The sequence below is a fragment of the Ursus maritimus genome, unplaced genomic scaffold, assembly GCF_017311325.1.
Source record: "Ursus maritimus isolate PB19 unplaced genomic scaffold, ASM1731132v1 scaffold_3, whole genome shotgun sequence".
NCBI classification, from domain to species: Eukaryota; Metazoa; Chordata; class Mammalia; order Carnivora; family Ursidae; genus Ursus; species Ursus maritimus.
The window spans coordinates 96,317,428-96,343,803 of record NW_024425563.1 but is presented as its reverse complement, the minus strand read 5'-3'; the positions used below and the strand labels follow the sequence as shown (position 1 = coordinate 96,343,803).

Sequence of the window (26,376 nt, the reverse complement as noted above, 5' to 3'; positions counted from 1 at the left end):
TTTTTTTTTTTTTGATACTGTGGGTCACATCAACTGATGAAGGGTACAACTGTCCAAGAAAATCTCCCGAAATTCCTTGAAAAGGCATATCCTTGATGAGGCCCAGAGAGCGACAGGCATCTTGGCTTCTAGAAACTCCGTGTTGAGTCAAGCACGCCTGAGCGCACGCCTGCTGCAGGGACAGACTCACAAGCCTGAGCCAAGGCCACACTCAGAATTCTCCAGAACACTGTGACAACCAGAGCAGGGTGTGTTTGCTTGTTTAAATGCAGTGCTATGTTTTTACAGCATGCTGTTTTAAATTCACTTTCCCCAAAGAATGAAACTTTCTGGGGAAAAAACAAAAGTTTAAAATCCGTCCTGCTTTGGGGGGCTGACTCCGGACGGCCACAGAACCACCCTGCTTCAACACGCCTAATGGGATGGGGACCATGACCCGTCCTGGCAAATGTGGATTTTCTCCAAATGGAGTACTGTTCTTCCATTGGTGAGACTCTAACCAGTCGCTAGAGAAGGCAGTTATCACAGATTAAGACAGAAGGTTCGGTGTGGTGGTGCTGTGTGTATATACTTAGTAGGACGAGCGTGAGTTTACTGAATCATTGTGCCTGTGCCTGGGGTGTGGGCCTCCTTGAGGTGATTAAAAACTGGGGAGGGGGGGGTACCTGAGTGGCTCAGTCGGTTAAGCGTCCAACTCTTGGTTTCAGCTCAGGTCACGATCTCAGGTTCATGAGATCGAGCCCCACATCGGGCTCTGCACTCAGCGGGGAGTCTGCCTGAGATTCTCTCTCTCCCTCCCCCTCCACCCTTTCCTCCTGTGCACTCTCTGAAATAAATGAATAATTCTTTTTTAAAAAACAGGGGTTCTTCATAGTTACACCAGCTAATTGCAGATTCAAGAGAGTCTGCTGTTGTTTGATGCTTTTGAAGGTTAGGCAAAATAACACAAAATCGTCTAGGGAAGCCAGATTCAAGGGCAGTGGGTTGCTCTCAACTAGGGAACAAACAAAATAAAGAGGTTTTGTTTTTAGGTATAACAAAAATATGGTGGAACTGGAGAATATGTGGGGGGCAGGAAATAGTTATTCCTGAATTGGTTTTAGTGCCATAGAAAGAGAAACATTTATCATTGTCATTTCTGGCCAAATTAAACATGACAGCGCGTAGAGCCATGTATTAATCACCATCTGGTATTACAGATTTGGGTAAATTGTGGGAGTTTAATTATTACATTTTAGTCGTGCCTAAAAGATCATGGACCTGGAAGCAAAAGAATCATGATTTCATTTTCTGTACAGCCACCGAAGGCTACTTTCCGTCTCGCTCGGTAGGCGTGTCATACTGGGTAAGACCCTGAAATGCTCCAAATCTTGGCTTCCCAGCCTCACCATGAGGAATGTGGTGTGGACCAGTGTTTCATAAATCAGAGCATGCTCACGGATCAACTGGGCATCTTGGTAGACCACAGGCCCTCAGTGGGCAGGTGTGTGGCGGGCTAGGGACCCACTCTCAGGTGAGCTGCTAGCCCCCCAAGCTCACACTGCAGAGCAAAGGGCTCCAGCAGACCTCAAACCCATGACCAATGGGATGACCTATCTTGCACATTTTGTGTCTTCCCCATTGAAGAAACCAATGATAAGAAGAGTGAAAACAGAAAGAGAAGGAAATCAAGTAATCACTAAGCAGGAGAACACTGGGAACCCACCCTTGTGACCTTTGTGACAGAGTGGTGGCCACAGAGCCAGGCTACAGCCCATTCGTTCCCAGTCTTGGGGCACGGTGTACGTTCCCTCCCCAGAGAACCGGAAACATCAGATGAAAACTGGAGTCAGTGGAATAGAGGGATTGCCAGGACCGCCTCCAGCTCACACGGAATCTCAGAGCAGAGCGGACAGTCCGGCATAGTGTGGTCTGGGATCAGGGGCATTGCGGAGATGAAGCAGGAAGCTCTGAAAGCCAGCGTGCAAATTTTGAGATAGTGGTTGTTCTTCCTGATAGTTCTTTCCTTGTCTCACTAGCCAAGGAAATCCTGCCAAGTTATAAAAGATGGCTGGGTTCAAGTTGCAGCCTTATGGCAGCAGAACCGGCAGAAAACAGGTCAAGCACTCTGATAGATGAGAGAGGGTTTGGTGGCACCTCCAATCTCCCTGTGGGACGAAGAGAAAGGTAGGAGCAGGCAAGGGCCACACACCGTCCAAATGGTACTGCCACACATAGGAAGGCTGGATTGGGACAAAGCAGCATCTCCGAGCCTCTGCACACCCAGGACACAAATCCTCCAACCTGAGGCAGTAGAAGCTGCCAGAACATGATGAGTAACGGGACCGAAGCAGGGCTCCCCTGACCTGCCTCTCAGAGATGGGGGCAGCGCTTGGAGGTGCATCAACCACAGCACTGAGTTGACCCTAAAGAGGGAAAAAGCCAGGTTGTAAGTTTGAGTCCCATGTTGGGTGCAGAGATTGCATAAAATCTTTAAAGAGAAAAGCAGCCAAGAGCTGCCTGTCCCTTCCCAGTGGTGGTTACGACTGAAAGCACAGTCTTCTGCATGGAATACATAGCCTTATATTATTTGCCTATCAAACAGTACGATCAGTGGCAGCCAGAGTATACGAATAGAAAATGTGTGTGTGTCCGGACAAGTGAATAAAATAAGTTTTTACTTTTGAAAATGAAATAATGTACTGTCAAACACTGTTGGATAAATCCAGAACATATTTGAATGTCAAATTACGAGTCAAGTCATGAAGACAATGGACTCAAGTCACTGCATATTGAAACGAACTCCAGCGTGCAATCAAGGGGAAGTCGAGAATCATACTTAACCTGGTTCCAGGCCATTCCTGCAGAGTCCTGTTCTGCAGTTACTGCAAGGGGGTAAAAAGGAAGTGAATCAGGTGTTTCATTACCTTTGATCCATCAATGGGACCTCTTGCCAATGCTCCATCAATGCGGTGAATCCCTTCAAGAATTGCTCGAAACTTGATAATGGTTCAAGGATATAAGGAAAATCAGCCATCACCTTTTTGGTCCTCTCTTCTTTTCCCAATGTGACCGTCTTTCCAGTGGCTGCATTAATAAAACTCTCAAAAATGGGCTGGAACAAAGTTCTTGTGGAATTTACCCACTGAGAATCATTTAGGGGAAGTTCCTTCCTCAAGAGAGCCATTCTCCTTAACACGATCTGGACTGCTTCTCCAAGCTGTTGATGAGTTACGTTCTGAACCAGAGAGATATTGGAGAACAAAGCTCCACTCAGATCACCTCTTCCACCGGAGACCTCCCCAGCTGTTTCTGTGGCTTTCGAAAGGTTATCTGGATGCTGAGCCAATGTCAGCAACAGATTAAAGACATTCCAGTCATCCTTTTCCAAGTCATTCCAAATAGCTTCCAAGGTGAGATCAATCAGCGTTCTCAAGTAAGTGCCAGTTTGCATTCCGTCTTGTGATAGCATTTCATCCCCAAACGGGATCACTCCCTGGGTTCTTTCCCACATTATATCTTGAGGGTAACTTTGAATGGGAAGATTAGGGTGTAGGAAGTCTATCTGGTTGATGATATTATTTATAGGAACTAAGCAATCCAAAATTTCTTCCCATACGTTGACAGAATCCATAGCAAATATTTGAGTCCCGTTATTAAAAGCTACCACAAGCTGCTCCATGGGTCCCAAACTGCCCTTCACAGAGGTTAAAAATTCAGCAATTTCTTTCAAAATATCAGAAAAGTCCTTGGACTGGTTTACGTATGAGAATGTGCTTGAGGACACGTTGACAATATCAGAATCTTGTGAAATACTAGGTTTGACCCCAATCATCCCAAAAGCCAAGTCAAGAAATGATGTCAACAAGTCACTTATATTTTCAGGTATGAAATGGTCTACGTTCTTCAAAGTACTCATTTCACTCACAACATTTCGAACACTTTGTCGCAAAACGGAATAGAGACTGTCAAAGAATTTCATAGTGTCATTGGTATTGGAGATGGGATGAGTTTCAAATATGGTGGCCATCTTCCTGGCAACTTTCGTGGCTAGCCCCACAAGCTCCACAGCAGAGGTCACCGAGGTACAAAGGTCTCTCATCTCAGCGATGTCCCTCACCAGCATGGTCAGGGTATCAGACATTTCCAAGAGGGGCCTTGGGGCACCACTTTCTCCACCAGCTTTTGAGATAACACCAAGCAATCTCTTGGTAATGTCTAGTGTTGCCCTGTTTCTTAGAGGGAATGAATTATTTATAAAGGAAAGCAAATCAGTTAGATTGGAAAGTATAACTTCCCGGAGTATAGGATACAAGTCACGGAAACCCTTGTGAGGAGAGTTCACAAGAACGTCTATGAGACGTGCTAGCTCTGTAGAACTTTCTCTCACAAGCAGGAGAGCTGACCTAAGATTGTGACTGAGTTGGAGGAGATCCTCAGAGCTGTTCGTGTGGGAGAGCAACTGACTCACAACCACGAGAAACTCCGAATTATTTTCGGTCTTATTTTTCCCTGGGGTTTCCCTTAGAAGAGCATTAAAGAAATCTCTCATGAACTTCAGTCCTCGATGATGATCAAAATAAAATTTTCCATTGTCTAAAATAAATGAGCTTTTGATTAGATGATTTAGGGTCTCCTTTAAACCTGAGAAAATGCTCATCAGTCTGTCTTCTTTTGAGGTGGTAAGAAATTGATCCAGTGTCAGAATTTCTAGAATTTTATCCTTTGGGACAAAACTGTAAATAAATATTTTTAAATTTCATGTTTGGCAGTGGAAAGATCAAAACCTAGAGTCATACTTTTGTTTCATAATAGCATCATGGGGGAATCATGCTGAGTACAAGATGGCACGCTAACACACATTCCAGATGAAAATCAATATTTTGGTGCCAAATAATGAAAAGGATGGAGGAATTTCACAGATGATCCCATTACGGTCCCTCAAACCTAGCTACTTCCAAAGCCACATACTTTTGGTTTTAGAAAAGACGGGAAGGTAAAATCAATATAAATTGCTTCTTGCTGCAAGAGGTAACATTTTGCTGAATGTTCAAAGTCCTAGCAAATCGCTCAGACAGGTGATGGCTCTGCGATGTGTCAGCGAGGCTAGGCTGAGTGACAGCCCATTCCCATAAGCTGTTAGTCTCGGTGAGCAACAAGGTGGGTTCCCTCAGGAGAGTGGAGGATGAAAGGAAGTCAGCAGCCACTCTGCAGCATAAACACTAACTCAGGTGCTGCTGGGAAGCAATTCTGCAGGTGTGATTAAAGCCCCTGATGAGTAAACTCGGACTTAGGAAGACAGGATATTGTCCTGGGTGGGCCTGGCCTCATCAGTTGGAGGGCCTTCAGGGTGGGCTTAGAACTTCCCTGACCTAGCCACCCCAAACAGCAACTGCTCTTCTCCCAGTCACCCCCCACCCCCAACTGTCTCCTGTGGAAACGTGCCTTCCAGACAGCCTGCCCTATCAACTTTGCACCTGCTTAGCCAGAGGCTAAAAGCAGAGAAGCTAGTTCCTTGAATTAAATCCTTGTTCTGGTTCTATTTCTGTGGCTGAGCCCTGACTGATACAAACATCACAAATGAACTGGAATATCCCTCCAGCCTTTTCACTGGCAAGCTTCAAACAGAATGAAAAAAAAAAAGGTATATGAAAAGAAACATAGGGTGACTATCAGTTTTAAAATTTTAGATTAATTGGAATGAAAATATTTAAACGCCTCACTGGTGATGAGACATCAATTCATCAATTCAAATAATGACTAAGTATATGCACATACATATATAAAACTAATGCTTAAGTCCCACATAAAGTAGAACTTCATAACTGTCTTCATAACCCAACAACGTAAGAAAGCATAAAGGATTAATCGCCAGGGGCTAGGTTTCTATACGTGTTTACTACTTTGATGACAATTGCCAAAATTATTTCACTTTGATATTTTAATAAAATGTCCATTAAGACAAAATTCACCTCAAAGATCATCCAAAGGTGATAGGTACGAAAGGGCTGTTTCCGGTGTTTATACGCTCCAAGAAATAAAACTCGGTTATAACATATAACAACCTCATTTACCATACAAACAAAAGTAGAGGGGCCAGCTCTTGATTTCGGCTCGGGTCGTGATCTCAGGGTTGTGCGATCAAGCCCTGCATCAGGCTCCGTGCTCTGCATGGAGTCTACTGAGATTCTCTCTCCCTCTCCTTCTGTCCCTCCTCCCCCACCCCAAGCATTCTCTCTCTCTCTCAAATAAATAAATAAATCTTAAAAAAAAATAAAAAATAGACTCACCTCAACTCTGCAATGATGTCTTTGTGGAAGGCTTTTAGCAGAAGAGATATTCTGGTCTCAGAATTTTCCTCTAGTAAAAATGAGAAGAATGTTTCCAGAAACTGTTGCATGAAATCCACTATGCTTCTTGGGGGGAGGATTATGCTCTCACCATTTTCTGACTGCGTCTGGTTCAAGGTGAGCAAATTCATTATGTGAAGGTCAGTATCGCTTGCATTTGAGGCTGCCTCTGGAGAACTCCCAGCTAACTTACTGATTAAATTAACGAGGAAACTTTCAAAAAGGAATCGAACAAATGAGAAATTAGTTAGCTGCTCTTGGCTTAGCAGTTGAGTAAGATGGGTAACGTCAAAATTGCCTTCCCTAGAAGAGGTTTTGAGAAGCCCCCAAAAAGTAGCAATATCTTTGGTCAACAAAGCTAGATCAGTCAAACTCTCATTGGCCGTAAGAAGAAATAATGTTTGAATCATTCTGGAGTCATCTTCCTTTGCCCGTTTACGAAGCCAGTTTTTTACGACCAATAGAAAATCTTCAATGATTTCTGCGGTCTTCAATGACGATGAGCCCAGGCTTTTAAAAAAATGGGCAAGTTGCAAAGTTACGTTTTGAAGAGTCTCTGAATTAATCGTCTGAATGTCTTTGATAATTTCAGAAAGCAGGGGTCTGATAGGAAAGTCGTGGCTTGGATCTGTCATGATTTGTTCCAGTTCAAGCCCTAGTTCTTCGAAGTAAGAAGAGTTGTAAGTTACTGCTCTTTTTTCAGTAAAACTTGAAGGTGCTTCTAGACTACTGCCGGTCAGGTTGGGGTCTAGAAACATCACAAATGGAGAGTCTAGAGAACGGGTACTGTTTTCTGGGTGCCGAGCCCCAGAAGGAAACTTCATGATCTCTTCAAAATTTAAGGAAATCTTATTTTGAACGGAAGCCTCTGTGCCTTCGCTAATGTTAAGGATCTTGTTTAAACTAGCTAGTGTATCCACAATGTTTTCATCTAATGGAATTTTTGTAAAGTTGACATTTTTTAATTTTGCTATGATTTGCGAAGCAATTTGCTTTATGGGGCTGCTGGGACAAAGTTCAGAGATGCTGCCATTGCTTTGATTTTCGGAAGATGGGACAAATGGTAACACTTTATGCCAAAATTCCTGCATGGTTTTCACAAGCGAAATTTTAACATGGAAGACTTCGGAAAGCTCTAGAAGAAGAGAAGTCCAGTCCACTAGTTCACGAATTACACAGACCATCTTCCTCGTAATCTCCTTCTGTGAGCCTTCATCCACACATTGTAAGCCTTCACCTGGGGGAGAGAGGTGGAGGTGGTCGAGCAGACTGGCCACTTCGCTATAAAAGGAAGACGACGAGAGCTCATGGGATTTACAGGCTTCTAACTTCGGATTCTGCCGAAACCCAGAAGTTGTGTGATTCCAGCACCAAACCACAGGCAGGCAAGTAAAAGCATCAGAAAGAATTTCTGGTTTCTCTGATATTAATTCAACTGCATCCAAAAGAGTTTTTATCACGACAGCAAAGTCTTCCTTGGTGACATTGGAAATGCTTATGCCATGCCGGAGAGTGAAGTTATAGACATCCTTGAGGACTTCTGTGATGTTTTTGTCAACTCCCCCCTGCAGGAGCCTCACGGCATGAGGAAGGACATAATACATGTCTACCACAACATCGACATCATCTTTAGGGAACAAGCGTGAGAACTTCAACAGATGATTAACATTCCAAGAATGGGAGCTGTCTACAAATTTTTCCATCAAGCCCACAAGCAGGTTGGTCCCCAGACTGCCAGTACCTAAGCTACTGATATTCTTAAAGAACTCCGTTAGGCTTTCACTCATTTGCTCCAGTTGGTCGACCAGCAGGTCTATGTCTGTCTTCTTGAGCGTGCGCAGGAGAGACGCTACCTTCCTGAAAACTTGAGTATCGCCCAGATCTTGTGGAATATTGCGGAGAACTGAGGGTGCCAGGGAGTTGAACACGTCCCTCATCAGTTGGACACCAAGACCTACAGCGTTCATGATTTTGTGTGGAATTATTTGTGGTGGATTTTGGAGATCCTGGGAGAAGTTGGAGACAAGGTAACTGGCTAAATGATAAAGTGAACTGCCTAACCTGTTGACATCCTTTTCTTTTGGACTGGTAGCAAAGAGATTTAAAAACTTTTCAGGTGTAGAAGAGGAGTCATTTTCTAGGATATGAATGGAAATACCTTTCATAAGTTTCTGAATTTCCTTCCCCAGGGCTACTAAATGCAGCCAAAGCTCTGTAAAGTGGCCAGGTACGTCATCTGACAATTCTACGGGTCTTAGAATTAATTCAGTAAAACGTGTCCAATTGGATTGAGATACCAAATCAAAGTCTCTTGTCAAGTTGTTGATAATCATCCTTACTTGGTTTGTGGAATCATTTAAAAGGGTTAATAAGATCTCAAATTTGGGTACCTTTTCCTTTTCAAAGACCTCGGTGAGCATGGCATTCAGAAAGTCAGTTACGTTTTTCAATACGCTATTCACACAATTTATATCTGACTTATTCAGTGTGCAGTGAGGTCCCTTTATATTGAGAACCCAAGCAACAAGCTTCAATGTAGAGTTAATTTTGTCTTCCACAGCTCTGAAACTCCTCCAATTACCCTGAGGATAGCCATGTATGACACTGGAGTTATATATCGTGTACAGACGGTTCATGATGTCTACCCATGCAATGCATCCCTTCAGTCTGCTAATCGTGTCCTCAGATGAAAACGTAGAATTTAACACGGCCAGGATACGTAATGTCCTCTGTGAAATATTTATGTGTAATGAGTCATCTTCTAAGATAAACTCAGTAACGTTTTTGAAAATACCGGCACAGGACAACACATCTTGGTCATGTGACACATTTTGAAGCAATAACATTGTTTCTCTTAGCTTGGTGATGACACTTTCAAACTTCACTCCATAATCTGTGACATTATTTGAAAGAAAGTGATTTATCAGTCCGACGTTTCTGTCGATGTATGCGGAGGTATCACTTAACTCCGTGAAAACATCAAGCAGAGAATAGAAAAATTCTCTGCTTGCATTTGTGTTGAACGGAAATGTCTTTAGCTGACGCAGGGCAGTTTCCATGGTGAAAAGGGATTTCCCTACTCGGTCGGGGCTAAGAGACTTTACCCTAACTAACGCATCACCTAATACTACCCAGAGATCTCTGAGAGCCAAAAAATCATCCCAATCATGAAAGCCATCAGCTTGAGTTACATTTTTAAACAAATTCAATAGGAGTCTGGCAGGGCGATGGGTGGGAAACATTCCCTGGCAGCTTTTAGAAATTTTCACGTCACTTTCCAATTCACCCAGAAGCTGAGTGAGACCAACATGGAGAGGAGTGAAAATGTTCATGTCAAACTGGAATATTTGAGATACGCTTCCCCAGATTTCAGTCCACATGTGAAGCCACGCGACGGTACAGTGAACAGCCATTAACTCATTGAACGCACTGCTGTTCGCTGAGAGGTTGGAAAGAATTTGTGCCCATGGAAGAATAAATGGAGACCCTCTATGTATTGAATAATTCACCGAAGAGATGCTCTTATTATCCAAGGCAAAGCATTCATTATCCGACAGGGCTCCGACTGATCCGTTGAAGAGTTGGCTCATGTATTGAAAGACAGAAATACGGAAATCTTCGTCTACGATGAGCAGCTGTTTGAGGCCTGTCAATGTGGCATGGACCACTTCCAGCTCTGGGCCCTCTGTAGACATCAGGGATTGGGCTTGAAACTCCAAGTACTTAAAAGTTGAAAGCAACTGCTGACAATAAGATCCCTCAGAAAGTCCCTCAAGAGCCCCTATTGTCTCATACAAAAATGCAAATGCTTTACCGATGTTTTGGAAATTGAATTGCTTTATGATATCCAAAATGTGCTCTGAGGTTTGTGCGAGGAAAGATAGCAAAGACTCTGTGCTCGGAATGCTCAAGAATTTATAAATATATTGGAAACATGAAGAATAAATCTTCAGAAGCAAAGCTGAATCATTGTCCTGAAAGACATTTAGATATATCTGAGTCAAGATCCTATCAACTTCTCGTCTTTCGTGCTCGGAAAGGGCTGAGAAAAGTTCAGATGCATTCCTGATGGCATAGACTGTGTCCAGGGCTGCAGAGACCTGTCCCTCCTTCAGAAATCCAAATTCATAGAGACTGCTTATCACAGTTTCACTCAAATGTACAAAGTCCATTTCCACAGCGAGCGATCGAGGCCAGTCTGAATGGAACAACTGGGAAAAGTTAAGGCTCTTGCTAAAGACCCTCTCATCTTCTGGGACAGAAAAATTAAGAAGTGTAGACAAGGTTTCCAAGTTGACTCTTTCTCTTTTTGAAATGCCATTCATCCACAATTCCAGGAGCTTGGGATCAATTTCAGAAAGTACTAATTCCATGAACCTCAAAATATTGTTTGATTCGTTCTTTATCCAGAGACGTTCAAGAGTTTCTATTTTGTCGATCACGGCTTTGCCAAATTCCAAAAGTTTCTGAATATCAGTAGCAGATGGGTCGCTCCCTAAACTTCTTAAATGATTTGCCCACAAGTGGCTTGTGTTCAGAAGAGTCTCAGTGAGAGGTGGGAGGTCATGGAATTTGGGCACACTGGGTGAGTCAAAAGGATCGGGCAATAATTTCTCCAAAAATTCCACAAAAGATAAGAAAAAGTCTATTTCCTCGTCCTCGAGGGACTGCAACTTCTTTTCCATCATGAGAAGTTCCTTTGTGGAATTCAAGACCCTACAATATTAATGGAATTGTCTTAGTATCCGAAAAAAAATAACTAAATTCAAGACAAATTCAGTTTATCAAATTTTCAAGGTAATACACACACTTATTTAGAGCAAAACGTAAATGGACTACTTATTACACAATAGATTTCGCAACTGGAATTAAATTAATGTGAGCATTTGGAAGTGTTTTAGGAACGCCCAAAGCAGATGCATATATGTAGCTTAAAATCTGCTTCCTGCATGAAAAGCAATGCATTTTAAATTATTTCACGCCGTGATTTTATACGTAGGATCATTAAAGGTAATTTTGCTATGTATGCATGAAAAATCTGAGGATTCGATTCCTTGTTATGTCTCAGAACATCTTGGCTACAGGGGTAGTCCAAATGGCAGTGTGTATCAGAAACTGACCCCTATAATTAAGGACAACCCTTGGAATGGCCTGTTCTAGAAACAATTCCAGTGCTCCTTAAACAATGCTATACTTCCCACTCTTAGAAACCCATGATTTTATTTTATTTTTTCAAGATTTTGTTATTTATTTATTTGAGAGAGAGAGAGAAACGGAGATAGCAAGAGTGAGAACCAAGCAGGGGGAGCGGCAGGCAGAGGGAGAGGGAGAAGCAGAAGCAGACTCCTCAGTGAGCAGGGAGCCCAACGCAGGACCGGATCCCAGGACCCTGAGATCATGCCCTGAGCCGAAGGCAGACGCTTAAACCACTGAGCCACCCAGGCGCCCAGAAACTCATGATTTTAGCTAGTGTGCTTTCTCTCCAGGTGTCTACTTGTAAAATACAAACAGGTGTCGAAGGAGCAAGTCAGGGGTTATGACAAGTCCACACCCACAATAAAAGTCCACACTTGGAGAAGTTACTAACTTCCACGAACTTGAGAGCTACCAGTCCACTTTTTAAATCCTCGGGGCCCCGTGTGTTTCAGAGTTTAGAAAGACAACACGGGGGGCACCTGGCTGGCTCAGTCGGTTGAGCGTCCAACTCTTGATTTCGGCTCTGGTCGTGATCTCAGGATCGTGAGATCGAGCCCCATGTGGGGTTCCGCACTGAGCATGGAGTCTGCTGGAGATTCTCTTTCTCCTTCTCCCTCTGCCCTTCCTCCCGCTCGTGCCCTCTCTCCCTCTCTAAATAAAAATAAATAAAATCTTAAGAACAAAAAAAGACGACATGATGCACGTATCAGGTATGTATTAATGCCTGCTCCGCTGGCGGGGACTGGGGCAGACCCTCAGCTCATGAGCACTCCCTGCAGTGAGACCAGAGATGGGCTCACCATGGTGGGGTCTCTGTGGAAGGAGCTACAATGCCACCATAAGAAAAGCCTACATGTCCAGACTTCGTAAGACACATTGAAAAATTGTGGATAAGAGATCCTAACCTGTATTGGCTATTAATGCCGTAAAGGCTGAGTTCCTTTCTAGACTTCTTTCACTCTATAATCCTGTCGGCTAAGACACAGTCTGACACAGGACAGACATGGGAGAGATCAAATGATCAATGGTGTTTTCCCCCCTTCAATAGCTGGGATCTGGGAGCAGAAAGTACAGCCTTCATTTAGTTTATTCTTTCTTTTTTCTAAGATGTTATTTATTTATTTATATATTTGCGTGAGCGAGAGAGAGACAGAGAGACAGACAGAGAGAGCATGCTCGCGACCTGAGCTGAAGGCAGACACTTAACCGACTGAGCCACCCAGGCACCCCATCATTTTACTCTTATTTGCAAGGGAGTGGCTCCTTTAAACCAGGGAACACTAAGAACATTCCCCAGGGAACTTCTCCAGCAAGAATGAGAAAGCTCCGCTATTAGGAATTCCATATGGATCTTGCTCAAATCCAGCCTTGCATAGAAATACATGCACAACTGGGGCGCCTGGGTGGCTCAGTCGGTTAAGCGTCGGACACTTGATCTTGGCTCAGGTCATGATCTCAGGGTCATGGGATCGAACCTCATGTCGGGCTCTGTGCTCAGTGTAGAGTCTGCCTGTCCTTCTCCCTCTGCTCTTCCCCTCCACCCCCCAACTCTCTCTCCCTCCCTCTCACACTCAAATAAATAAATGAAATCTTAAAAAAAAAAAAAAAAAGCATTGTGAGCAAGGGCTGCAGTAGAACTAACTAGTACTAGTACTAGTACCATATTGCTCCATACTTCACAACACTTTACAATTTATAAGGCACTTTCCTAACTACAGTCTTAGTTCACTCCTACAGAAGCCTGTTGGGGTATACATCAGTATCTCCAGGTCATGGAAAAAGAAATATAAATATATATTTATATTTATATATTTATATGAAATAAAGTATATATATATTTTGAAATAAAGAATATATACATATTTATGAATATATATATATTTTTTTTTTATTTTTTTTTTTTTAATTAGCAGATTCACACTGCTATTATATGGCTGGAACAGGACATGGCCCAGAGTTTTTCTTTTCAGGCTTAGCTTCCTTCATATTAATTGCAGTTAATGCCCATCCTTGTTTTATTTACTTACTCATCCCATCATCTAGCATCTACGACAGACACTGTGCCAGATGCTACAGGTCTACAGCGATAATATGAAACATGCCCCCAGAGCACATATTGACTAATTTACTGCTGTCTTTCCGGGGCTATTAAATATTTGAGACTCTCAGGAAAGTCCGGTATTGGAAATCCGACCTGAGCATGGGACTGACTCTCCAGGGGGCCTAGCCCGTGCGCTTCCTCCTTTGCTCACTAACACCTGAGCTTTCAAAGCTTCCTGGGAGTGACAAATCCTAGGTCCAGAGAGATGTTACAGAATAGCTTTTGAACTCTGGTGTGCACCAGAACCACCTGCAGAATTTCTTAAATCTGCAGAAACCCGGGTCCTATGCACATCCAAGGTTTAGCGCGTCCAGGGCCGGCTCCGGGAATTTGCATTCTTAGCAAACTTCACAGATAAGTTTGATCCGTTCACGAATTTGAAAGCTATGCCCTAATGCAAAGTTTCTGTCCCATGTCATCCCAACACACCCAATAAGCAATAAATAAAGTGTGCTTTAAACTATACACGGGTGTGCCTGGGTGGCTCAGTTACATGTCCAACTCTTGGTTCCCGCTCAGGTGGTGATCTCAGGGTCGTGAGATCGAGCCCTGTGTCAGGCTCCATGCTCAACACAAAGTCTGCTTAAGACTCTCTGTCCCTCTCCCTCTGCCCCCACAACTCTCTAAAATAAATATATAAATCTTAAACTATATATGATCTCCAGGGCCCCTGGCTGGCTCAGTCAGTGGAGCATGGAACTCTTGATCTTGGAGTTGTGAGTTCAACCCCCACACTGGGTGTAGAGCTTACTTAAAAAATAATAATAATAATTGGGTGCCTGGGTGGCTCAGATGGTTAAGTGTCTGTGTTCGGCTCAGGTCATAATCCCCGGGGTCCTGGGATTGAGCCCCGCGTCTGGCTCCCTGCTCAGGAGGGAATCTGCTTCTCTCTCTGCCTTTCCCCAGCTTGTGCCCTCTCTTGCTCACTCTCTCTGTCTCTCTCAAATAAATAAGTAAAATCTTAAAAAAAAAAAAAAGCTTTATAAAATAATAATAAATGAAATGAAAAGCTCATCTATTAAAAAATTAAATAAAGAAAGAAGCTATATACAATCTCCACAATTGTACATAAAAATGTCCATGCTTACGCATGAGCAGCATATAATCTGGCAGATTAAGTTCCAAAGATCACTTCTCTCCCAAAAGTCTCCAAAGCCACCAGAATCTTCAATCACTAATCCTAGGTCTAAAGGAAGCGACTGGATGAGGCTATTATTCAAACATTCCATTTTCGGAGCGTCTATTATAAATCATGCTTTTGAAGGAAAACCTTATGACTATCATCTGTATTTCTTTTCAAAATCCATGGAAACATGAGTCATAGATTCTATGGGGCAAATATTATCAAACGCTTCATATGAAATACTGCATCCACGGTCACATCAGGAGCTCACATTTTTTAAAAAGTGTTTCCTGAGGCCCCTGGGTGGCTCAGTCGATTAAGCGTCTCGCTCTTGATATCGGCTCAGGTCATGATCTCAGGGTCGTGAGACCGAGCCCCACGTCGGGCTCCAGGTTCTTAAAATTCTCTCTTAAGATTCTCTCTCTCCCTCTCCCTCTGTACCTCCCCGCTCACACTCTCTCACACCCTCTCTAAAAAAATTATAATAGTTACATAAATAAATAAAGCAGGCGTTTCCTATAAATAGGTTCTGTGTGTCTTCAGATAATAGTTAAATCAAAACCTGGAAATCGAATTCTGAAAACTTACCTGGAGATGGAAGCTGCTGGAGACTTGAGTAAGTTACTCAAAAATGTGAAATAATTATCGGTGATGACTTCCCAATCCATGTTTTCTTCATAACAAGGAGATTCCTCAGAGAAAGCTAGATAGAAAGGCATTTCATATATTGATTTCAGGTTGGACACAACCGTCAAATCTGCCTAAGTGAAAAACGCTTTAGTGGTTCACAGTTAATCCGGTTGAAAATAAAACAAAGAAGGATTAGAAATCCTTGTGAGTTGGCTTCATCTTCTGGCCAAGGTCAACTACCACCGGCCATCAAGCAGTGTAGACAGTGATCCACAAAAAACAGAAAGTAAATAAGGTGAGACCCATGATTATCCCATTTGTTGCCTTAAAGGGACTATCTAAGCAATGACACACGAGGTGGAACTAACTGGAGCTGGTGGGCACCTTGAGGAGACAGGATGAAGGCTGGAGTCTGAAAGATTGCACATTTACACAGAACAGACTCCCAGGAGAGAGCTGCACAGTTGGAGCACCTGCTGTATACCTCCTTCAAGTACTCAGCTGAGGGTAAATCAGTGCATTCAGGCTGAAGAAGCCCCCTGAGATCAGGGAAAGATCCACCTGAAATGATTCAAGAAAAGTGTCCAGTGGTCACATAGGCCAGGAACCAATTCTGCTTCCATCAGCCAGACAGGAACAATCCATAATTCTCATTGGACAACGAGTACAAGGTGCAAAATGGGTCATGCCTCAGTCCTGCGGAATATTTGCAGCCACACTGAGTTCCATTCCAGTCCTGCCTAACAAACCTTAAAAGCAAGATCTTAAAGGCTCAAACTGCTTTCAAGAACATAGGAAAACGGGGGTGCCTGGGGAGCTCAATCAGTTAAGCATCAGCCTTCTGCTCAGGTCATGATCTCAGGGTCCTGAGATCGAGTCCCCTGCTCAGCAGGGAATCTGCTTCTCCCTCTGCTGCTCCCCCCAACTGGTTCTCTCTCTCTCTCTCTCAGATAAATAAATAAAATCTTAAAAAAAAAAAAAAAAAAGAACATAAGAACACAAAATAAGCAAGCACAAAACAAGGCTAAATCGTGTCTGGCATCCAATCAAAAATTACCAGGCACGCAAAGATGCAGGAAAATGTAGCCCACAGTTAGGACAAAAACATAACCAATCAAAACTAACCCAGAACAGTATGGCACTGGCACAAAAATAGACACATAGATCCATGAAACAGAATAGAGACCTCAGAAAATAAACCCACACGTATAGGGTCGATTAATCTACAACAAAGGAGGCAAGAACACACAATGGGTAACAGACAGTCTTTTCAACAGAAGGTGTTGGGAAAACTGGACAGCCACACACACAAGAATGAAACTGGGCCACTTTCTTACACCATCCACAGAAATAAACTCAAAATACACCAAAGATCTAAATGTGAGACCTGAACCCCTGAAACTCCTAACAGAAAACATAGGCGATAAACTCAGACATCAGGCTTAGCAATGTTTTTTTTGGATCTGTCTCCTCAGGGAAGGGCAACAAAATAAAAAAACTATCAGGACTCCAACAAACAGCCAAGGAAACACCATTAACAACAACAAAAAGGCCACCTACTGAACGGGAGAAGATATTTGCAAATGATACTTTGAATAAGGAGCGAATATCCAAAATATATAAAGAACTCATTCAACTCAACAACAAATGAACCAATCTGATTAAAACATGGGCAGACAACCTGGGTAGGTGTTTTTCCAAAAAACACATACAGATAGCCAACAAATAGAAAACATACACACTCGGGAAAATGTTCTCGTGTCATTTCCTGTGTCTCTGTTTCTAATTTCTGGTCTGTTTCTCTTGAAAACACTTCTAATTACTTACAAGTTTTTAATTTCTAACAATTCCTTCTTGTTCTGGGGGATTCATTGACAATCACTTTCTGCTCTTGTATCTTCATCGCTCTGAGCTTTTCCTCTGTTCTGAAGTTTGTGTCAGTATTTCCCATTTCTTCTGAGGTTTTGTTGTTCTGCTCGTTGTGATCGCTGTCTTATCTGGAAGCTCTGCTCGGCGTCTGATGAGCCGAGGCTGTCCGTTCTTGCGTCAGAAGAAGTCTCTGAGAAGCACCTGTGCAAAGCGCTGGCCTCTCAGCCGGAGGCTTCGCTCGCTCCCGGGTCATCAGGCAAAAGTCAACCTTTCTGGGGGGGGGGGGACCCTCAACTGTTGGTCCAGAGGCACATCTTTCCTCTCGGGTGAGTCGATCTCTCCCAAACCTGCACAGCAGAATTCTCCAAATTCCTGCTAACAGCACGCGCGGCAAGGAGGAGGCCTGAGCGCCAGCGTTCCACGCACACAAGAGGGGTGCTGGGCACTTCGTCGTTCAGAACAGAAAGGTTACATGAGTCCCCGGCATTGCTGGTGACATCCCTGCCATCAGCTGTGTCTGGCGCTCCAGGGTCAGAGCAGGCGACCTCCATTTCTCCAGACCCGTGAGCCTTGTCTTCTGCTGACGGAGTAGAGCAGCCTGGGCCTAGCTCGGGCAATGAAGGGAGCATGGTTCGGCGTTTCTCCTTGTCCACAGTCTCATCCAATCTATTGTCAGTCGCTTTCAGATGCTTGGCCCTCCAGTGCAGGAGACTAGTGGGCTTTCTGCAAAGAAAGTCAGCCCCCCTCTTTCTGTCCTCTCCCTCTGCAGGCTGGAGCATACGCTGTTGCTTCTCTGCCGTGCCCGACGCCATCCGTCCCCTTGCTGTCCTCCGTCTCAGGGTTGATCGCTCCTATCCGCTGCCGTTCCCTTTCTGGTGGATTACGTTTCCCTCTTTTCTTTTTTTTTTTTTTTCCTAAAGGTTTATTTATTTGAGAGAGAGGGAGCACGAGCAAGAGGAGCAGAAAGAGAGGGAGGGAGAATCTCAAGCAGCCTCCACACGGAGCACAGAGCCCAACGCGGAGCTTGATCTCACAACCCTGAGATCATGACCTGTGCTGAAACCAAGAGTCAGGTGCTCAACCAGCTGTGCCACCCAGGCGCCCCATGTCTCCTTCTTTTATTTAAACAAGTTACTCGATGTGGCCTGGATTCCTGGTAACATTAACCTTTTTAAAAAAGTCTGATATGAATCACATACGCCTGTGCTAATTATCAAGTTTGTTGCCAGCTTCTCTCTCCCTAGATGCCAGAGAGCACAAATTACTTGCTTAAACTAGGATTTCTTTCTTTTAAAAAAATCCCAGCTTTATTGTAATGTAGCTTACATACAACAAACATACATATTTGCGTGTACAATTTGACATATGTACATATCCATGAAATATCATTGCAATTAAGACAGTGAACATATCTGTCACTCCCACAGTGTCCTCTCCCTCGCTTGTCATCCCTCCACCTGTCAGGTCCAGCCCCCTGCTCCTGTCCCCAGGCAACCCCGGATCTGCATTCCACCACCATCGATTAGTTTTTATTTTCTAGAAATTCATACAAATGGAATTATAGTGTGTGCTCTTTTTTTGTCTGCCATCTTTTACTGAGTACGATAAATGAGAATCAGTTAGTCTGAGCTTTGTTCTTGAGGTAGCATGCTCGTTCCTTTTTACCAGGGAGTAATATCCGTGCTGGGTGTAGCACAGCGAGTCTTTCTAGTCCCACGAGTCACACTTGGCTGGCTCCCTGATTGCAGATGTAGCAAAATATAGCGGCTATGACTCTTCATACCCAAGTCTTGGATGGAAATATGCTTTCTTTTCTTTAGAAGCAAAACGGCTGGATCCCATGGTATTTGCGTGTATAACCCAACTCAAGGGTTGACATGAGGATTGGATGAAATAATTCATACAAAAGGCGACAAATGTTGTGACTGTCAATATTATTGAGACTTCTGAACCCGGGCTTCTCACTGGTGCTGAATGTCACTCTGTCGCCTATGTTTCTGGAAATGGTCAGGAGCCGCGAAGTAACAAAGCAAAGTTATAGCACCGGATGGCCACCCACCCGGGGAGGCGCGGCCGTCAGCCCAGCCCCGCCCCGCCACCAAGCGCAGAGCTCCTCGTGGCCCGCCTGCAGTAGATGCCGAGACCCCACGTGCCGCTGGTGGGTCTGACACTGACCGCCCCAGAGAGGGGGTTCTCTGGCAGCCTCTAAACACAGCAGTTGGAGTCTCAACTGGAGGTTCCTCAAAAAGTTACAAATAGAGCTACCCTATGATCCAGCAATCGCACTACTAGGTATTTACCCGAAGGACACAAAAATACAGATTCAAAGGGGCACCTGCACCCCGATGTTTATAACAGCATTATCCACAATAGCCAAACTATGGAAACAGCCCAGTGTCCATCGACTGATGCATGGACAAAGAAGATGTGGTGTGTATACACAATGGGATATTATTCTGCCATCAAACAGAATGAAATCTTGCCATTTGCAACAACATGAATGGAGCTAGGGAGTATTATGCTAAGTGAAATAAGCCAGTCAGAGAAAGACAAATACCATATGATTTCACTCATATGTGGAATTTAAGGAACAAAACTACTGAGCAAAGGGGGAAAAAAGGAAGAGACAGAAAGACAAACTAAGAAACAGATTCTTAACTCTAGAGAGCACACTGCTGGTGACCGGAGGGGAGGGGATGGGGGAAGGAGGTGATGGGGGTGAAGGCGTGCACCTGTCGTGATGAGCACAGGGTGATGTAGGGAAGTGTTGAATCACTATACTGTACACCCGAGACTAATATTGCACTGTGTGTTAACTGACTGGAATTTAAAAAAAAAAAACCTAAAAAACAAAAATAAAAACCCCAGCAGTTTGAGGAGGAACGAAGGAAATGAGATTAGGCGGACAAGGCCATGGAGCAGAAACAGAGAACTCCCCCCGCCCCGACCCCAAGTCGGAGCAGCAGGTGCTCCAAGGGAAGCTGGTGACCCACGGAGCTGGAGTGCGCATGGCACAGCCAGGGCGTGCACGGCACCCAAGGACAGCCGGACCCAGCCCACCAGCTCTCGACCAGGACGAGTCACAAACACAGGTCCCACCCTGCCAGCATCTTAGAAAAGAGGGCCTTTAGGACGAGAGACTGCCTGCCTGGGGGTCATGCAGATGCAAATTTGTACAATTCGTGTTTCAGGGGATTTTTGGTTCTGAGGACAGCATGGGAAGAGGGGAGCTGGCCCCACATGGGGTGCTGGCCCCGGAGCGCAGGTGGGCCTAATAGCACAGGACTGACAAGGCCCCACATGCAGCACATCTGGACTTCTCCGGATCCGTCATGCTGGGTCCACCCATGTCCGTGTTTATCAGACAAACCAGGACAGGCTGAGAGGAAATGCGGTCGCTGGTAGGAACCGCTGGGACAACCAGTCAAGCCGGGACCCCTGGTCAGTCTTGCCGCCATGGACAGCGGTAACTCACTGTGGTCATCGCAATGGCAAATATACTTGGCGAGCCTCTGCTTCCAGCTCCCCTTCATTAAATAGGGGTGTCTCTCAGGAACAACACTCAGAAGGGGGAGCAGCACCCAGGTTCCCGCAGTGAAGACCACTGACTTACCAGACTGACCGTTCTGGACACTTCCTTGCACGTTCGCATAGCGGACTAGTTCACAGGTCTTCCTGATAAATCCTGTGAAGTCTTTCCAGTAGGATGTTTCTTCCAGGGACAACTGTACTTCTCCCAGTGTATGAAATACCCTGCAGTCAAAGAGAATCCAGAGAAAGCTGGCATTCAATCGCGGTTTTCCAGAAGACGGATCATTACTAAATCATCTAAATGCAAACATACACGGGTGCCTGGCGGTCACTCGTGTCAGAAATTAGAACCCTTGCAATGGTTTTCTTACTAGGTATTTGATTGCTTACAAATTCCCCCACCCTGATTTGAAAAATGAGGGAAAATCATTCACGGGAACAAAAGAAACGTAAGACAGAACAAATCGAGAAAACAGAAAGAGGAAAATAAAAGGAGAGAGTACAAAGTCAACTTTAATCTATCTTGTGACAGATTAAGCCAACGGTAAACCTTTAAAGGGCTTGTTTAATATTTTGTATTTTTATTTATTTTTTTCAAGATTTTATTTATTTGAGAGAGAGCACGAGCACGTGATGAGCAGGGGAGAGGCAGAGGGAGAAGAGAATCTCAAGCAGGCTCTGCACTGAGCGTGGAGCCCGACACTGGTCTCGATCTCACAACCCTGAAATCATGACCTGAGCGGAAACCAAGAGTTGAATGCTCAACTGACGGACCCCCCCCCAGGTGACCCTAATATTTTTGTATTTTTAAATGCTTTCCATTAGTACCACATAGGTCAGTCTTTCTTTTAGATTAAAAAAATTATACCTCCCCCTAGAAATAGAATATACTAGAAATAGGGATATACTGTGTGGAGCCATCATTTTAGTAGCTGGCTGGAATCATTTGGTTCCCAACTATTCACCAGGTTCCCATCACACACAAACTTACAGTGCAGCAATAAGTGGGTCCGTACAGTCCCCGGCAGGGTCAAGGTCCCCGGGCGAGGTGGCCGCTCTCAGCCACTCGGAGAGCCGCCTGCAGGAAAGGCCCACATCCGCCAGCTGCGCCTCCACTTCCTGCCAGCCCAGAAACCCTTCGAGTCCCAAAACTGGCCCGTCTGTGTGCCCAGTGATGACCTCTTGCAAAAGGCGATCCTTGACAGGAAAAGAGCACGTTGTTTGTGACACATTTAGCGAGGACAGTGCGGCCCCATGAAGCAGCCCGTGCCCAGCTCCTGTCCCAAGGACTCTCTTGACTGTGTCCTGCGGGCCTCTGATAAGCTAAGGGACCATCTGAGACTTGACTCCTTACCCCCAAATCAAGGCTCGTCCAGCAATCAAGCAGAAGGGACCCACGTGTCAAGCCCATCTGTGTTGGCCAGTCCCCCCAGAGCCCTGTGGACCCGGCCTCCTCGGAGTCACTCTCCTATGATTCTGTTCCCACAATTAACACAGGCTGGGCTGCAACCCACATCCTCCAACAAAGAAACACAGCAGGGACTCGAGTGCCCCTTCCAGCTCGACCCTACCGGGCAGTGCGAGAAGGTAAGAAATGAAACACATAATACAGAGGGGAAAATGAACAGCAGAAAGGTAAATGGTGCTCTGATTTGTAGTGCTTGGTGAGAAAAATATGGTTGAAGGTGAGATCGTGATCTTTACTAACAAACGGCCCCCCACTCTCGAGCGCTCAGCAAGGGGCAGGGACACGGAAGGGCGGGCCTGTCGGTGCCTCTTTGTGTCAAGCTGACCGATCCCCAAAGATCCCCTTCTACCCTTCGTGACATTTGCAGCAAGGGATGGAGAAGACGGGGAGCCCGGAAACCGGGGAAGCAGAAGGGCATGGTCTGAAAGTTCGGGGTACTCTTGGGGAAACCCACTTGCTGTCGAGAAGATTTTGGCTGGACAGGCGCTGCACAGCCTCCTCGTGTGGCCAGACAGAAGGGACGGAGCAAGGGCAGCTGGGATGCCATAGGGGGTCTGACCTTCAGAATAAGCCCATCGGTATCGGTGGATGAGATCAGAAGGTGGCTACTTACCGCGTCTTCTGCTGACCTCTGTAGCTTGTTTAAAACGCTGGTCTTGTTGGAGGAGTCATGGGGACACGTCAGCCCCCAGAGGCCCTCCCAGACGCCAGGGTTCCCACGACACAGGAGAGCCTCCCTCCCAGACAAGCTGGCATTTCGACACCTGTCCGTAGCATTCTTCGCCAAGAGCTGAAAGGCGAAGGAGAGCAGGAGGGGTGACTGAGAGAGGCTTGCGCTCGCTCCCCCAAGGCTGGGGAGCCACAACCAGACAGGTGCGGCAGCCCGAACTTCAAAAGAAGACAAGGCTCTTCGAAAACTGGCCCTCTTTGTCGGCAGTTTTGCCAGCACAGCTCCCAGCAGGGGCACAACTGAAGACTGCATGAGCTTCCTGAATGTTCCCTCAAAACTGCTGATTTAGAGCCCTGCGCTCTGTTTACCTGCTTCCACCGAAAGAACGTGTCCTCCGGTTGCGGTGCGTCAGGTCCGCCCAGTTCGGAGCTGTGAGCTGATCTCTCCAGGCACGTGATCACTTCTGTAAGGCCGACAAATGGGTGCATTACTATCCCCTGAAGCAGGTGACTCCCGGCCTGACTTCTCCACGTGGCCGTGACCAGGACAGTGGATTCTCCAAACCTACATCTCAGCAAACCGCACCTGTGGTCAGACACTTTATGATCTTCCCGAGAGAGGAAAACTGAGAAAATTTAGCACACTATCATTTCAGGCTTCCTCAAGACACACGAGGATGGCCTCGTGGTTAGAGGAGAGCTTTACTCCGAAAGGAACATCCGTACTCATTTCTTCTCCGCCACGAAACGCCATGTGGTGGCACCTTGGGCAGAGAAGTGACACCACGAGTCAGTGGAAGTTCAAAGAAGGGCTTTCTGGGAAGGAGGAGGAATGCCTTGTCCCGGCTCCAGGGAAGGAGCAGGGGAGGGGACAGACGATCACGCAGAGACACACTCTGGTCCGATCTGAGCACCGGGGACAAGGGTGTGAATGGGACACATGCCCTGGTGCTAGGAAACCGCCCATCACGTCACTGGTCCCAGAAGGACGCTGCGCTCACCGTGACAGCAGTCAAGCCCCCACCCCCACGGAGTCACCCCGTAGAGCATAAAACTACCGCCAAGATTAACAAAGGCATCAGGCAGTTTCAAGCCCACTTTTCAATCTCACGTTGGCTCCTAGAAAGTAGCTGACAGATAAGACCAAGCTGTTTACCTTGGACGAAAAGCAAATTCTGGGCTATCGCGTTCCTGAGAGCCCCAAGGAGCAGAAGCAATCTCTTCAGAGCCGGCCACGGGGGCAGGTCTCGAAGAACATTCTCCAACTTCTGTAGATGCAGTAATCTGAGGGCACAGGAAAATATTTTAAGAAGAGTTTCAGAATGCCGAGTGGTGAGTGGTGGGTGCGGGACCCATCGAGGTGAATTAGCAGCAGCTGTAAGATTCTCTAAAGGGCCAAAAAGGACGCCCGGCCAGGCAGCTGGATACCCTGGGCGGGGAGGGGAGGGAAACGGGGTTCCATGTGTGCAGATGCAGGAGCTCCCCAGCTGAGCAGCTGCAGAGACCACGTTCCCTGGGGAAGGCAGGAAGTTGGGGGGGCGTTGGGGGCTTGACCAGCTGCCCCAGGGAGCCGCAGCTCCCTCCCACCCCAGAGATTCTCTGTTACTCCAGGAGGATGCCTGACTCAGGAAGGGGAAGGGAGCAATCCAGAAGAGCAGCTGGAAAGACAGAGCCTCTGCAATGAGAGGAGCTGAAATTGGAACCGAACGTGCGAGTGAAGAACCAGACGGGGGTCACACTGTGGGAGCAAGTGGCCCAGCAGGAGAATGCAGACCTCAGGCATCTATGCAGGCAGGTGGAATCTTCTGCCCAGGGAGAGGAAGTGAGCTGGAAGGAGGGACCCAGAAGATGCTGCCAGGGGCATCCGTGCAAGGAGCCCAGGGCTGGAGCCCAGTGGCAGGTGGCACTTGGCACCTGCCCGGCCCTGCCTGGCCCCGTGCCCACACCAGCCCGCCTCTCCCGCATCTCCTCGTTCTGGTGCGGGAGGAACAGGCAGGACCAGGCGCCACCACGCGCATGCCTGCCTCTAACGACGCGCATCCTCGGTACCAAAGGAAGGCTTGGTTGGTCTTCTGGTTGGAAGTTGTGACTTGGAAGAGAGAAGGTGTGAGCAATCGGCGAGAATAGGGTAGAAGTAATGAGTTGCGGTGTCCTGGGCCAGCAGCTTCCCGCCAAGCACAGTATGGACCCTACAAGGATCCAGAGAAGCCACGGGCAAGTGAGTGGCTGATTCCAGAAGGGGCAGACGTGGTCTAACATAACAATGACAGCGAGCACTAAAAAGGACGCACCGGGTGATGCCAGGAGGGGACGCGAGTCCAGCGGCCGAAGCAGGTGTCAGCACAGAGGACAGCGCTGGGACCCAAGCCACAGCCGCCCACGGGTGACACCTGCTGTGGCGGGGCTCACGTCCACAACCGAAGACAGGAAACAAGCCACGGCGAAAACAGGATTAACAAGACATGACTGAATCTGGAAGGTCTGTGTGAGGGGACGTCCGAGGAGGAAACTCAGGGAGCCTGTTAAAGGCGGGATGGAGGGATGGGGGGTGAGCTGAGGAGAGAGAGGCAGATGCCATGGGAGGTGTGAGACGTGGGAGGTGTGAGGGACCGCACAGCGCTTGTGAGCAGCTGCTAAGCGTGGGGTGTTCTCAACACGGGGTCTCCCTGACGGCCACACAAGGGGGGCAGGTCCTTCCTTCCTTAGAGGTGAAGACGCAGGGCCACGAGGGGGTCCTGCATGGAGCCAGCAGCAGACCAAGGGCTTGACAACCAGCAAGGGCCTCGGGGGCCACAGACTTGCTTGCTACCCAGATGGCTACACGGAGGCCATATGTATCCCCCAAACAGGAGTAGGTGCAAGGAGAAAGGGAGGCTCCAGGGGCCCACTGCTGGCCCGGCACACACAGCTGCTGGGGGAAGACCCCCCATCTTCCCACCCTGAGTGTGGGCAGGAAGTATGTGGGGGGGAGCAGGGGAAGCTCAGGCTGCCCACACCTGGTCCTCCCAGGGGGTGCCGTCTCTCACATCCCCGATCCCTGGAGGAGCTGAGAGCCAGAATCCCCCAGGGCTCTCTGTCCCCCGGGCAGAAGTGGCAGGGGCGTGGGATGTTTGTGGGGTCATGAACGTGAACTACTCCATCACTACCACCTGGGCAATCTCTAAGGTAAAACAGGAAACTAGATCTTCAAAAGCAAGCTCCTCCCTGCTAACCGGGTTCCAGAAAACTTGAGGGAGTTGGAAGTGTTTCCAGGCCCTAAGAATACGAGCCGGCCCCGTGCAAGCCTAACGATACAATTTCTCCCTCCATGCTGCGTAAGCAGCAAGAGTCCCGACACACGTGGCTTGAAATGGACCCTTTGAGACAATCCTGAGAAATCTTCTGTTCGCTTCCGAGGAGAGCCTACGTCTCAGGACTGTGCTGGGGGCAAGTTCCTGCAAAGGGCAATAGCCGCTGAAGA

General features: G+C 46.5%; 1 protein-coding gene across 1 annotated transcript in view; it reads right to left on the bottom strand.

The window, feature by feature from the left end:
- The window catches only part of ABCA13 (ATP binding cassette subfamily A member 13), a 369,975-nt gene that overhangs the window by 287,985 nt on the left and 55,614 nt on the right, over positions 1-26,376 (bottom strand). Inside the window, 8 exon segments of the mRNA XM_040644577.1 lie at positions 2,907-4,715; positions 6,270-11,045; positions 15,338-15,452; positions 20,862-21,001; positions 21,771-21,976; positions 22,861-22,960; positions 22,963-23,380; positions 24,073-24,200. Of these exon segments, the coding sequence (XP_040500511.1) occupies positions 2,907-4,715; positions 6,270-11,045; positions 15,338-15,452; positions 20,862-21,001; positions 21,771-21,976; positions 22,861-22,960; positions 22,963-23,380; positions 24,073-24,200 (7,692 nt within the window).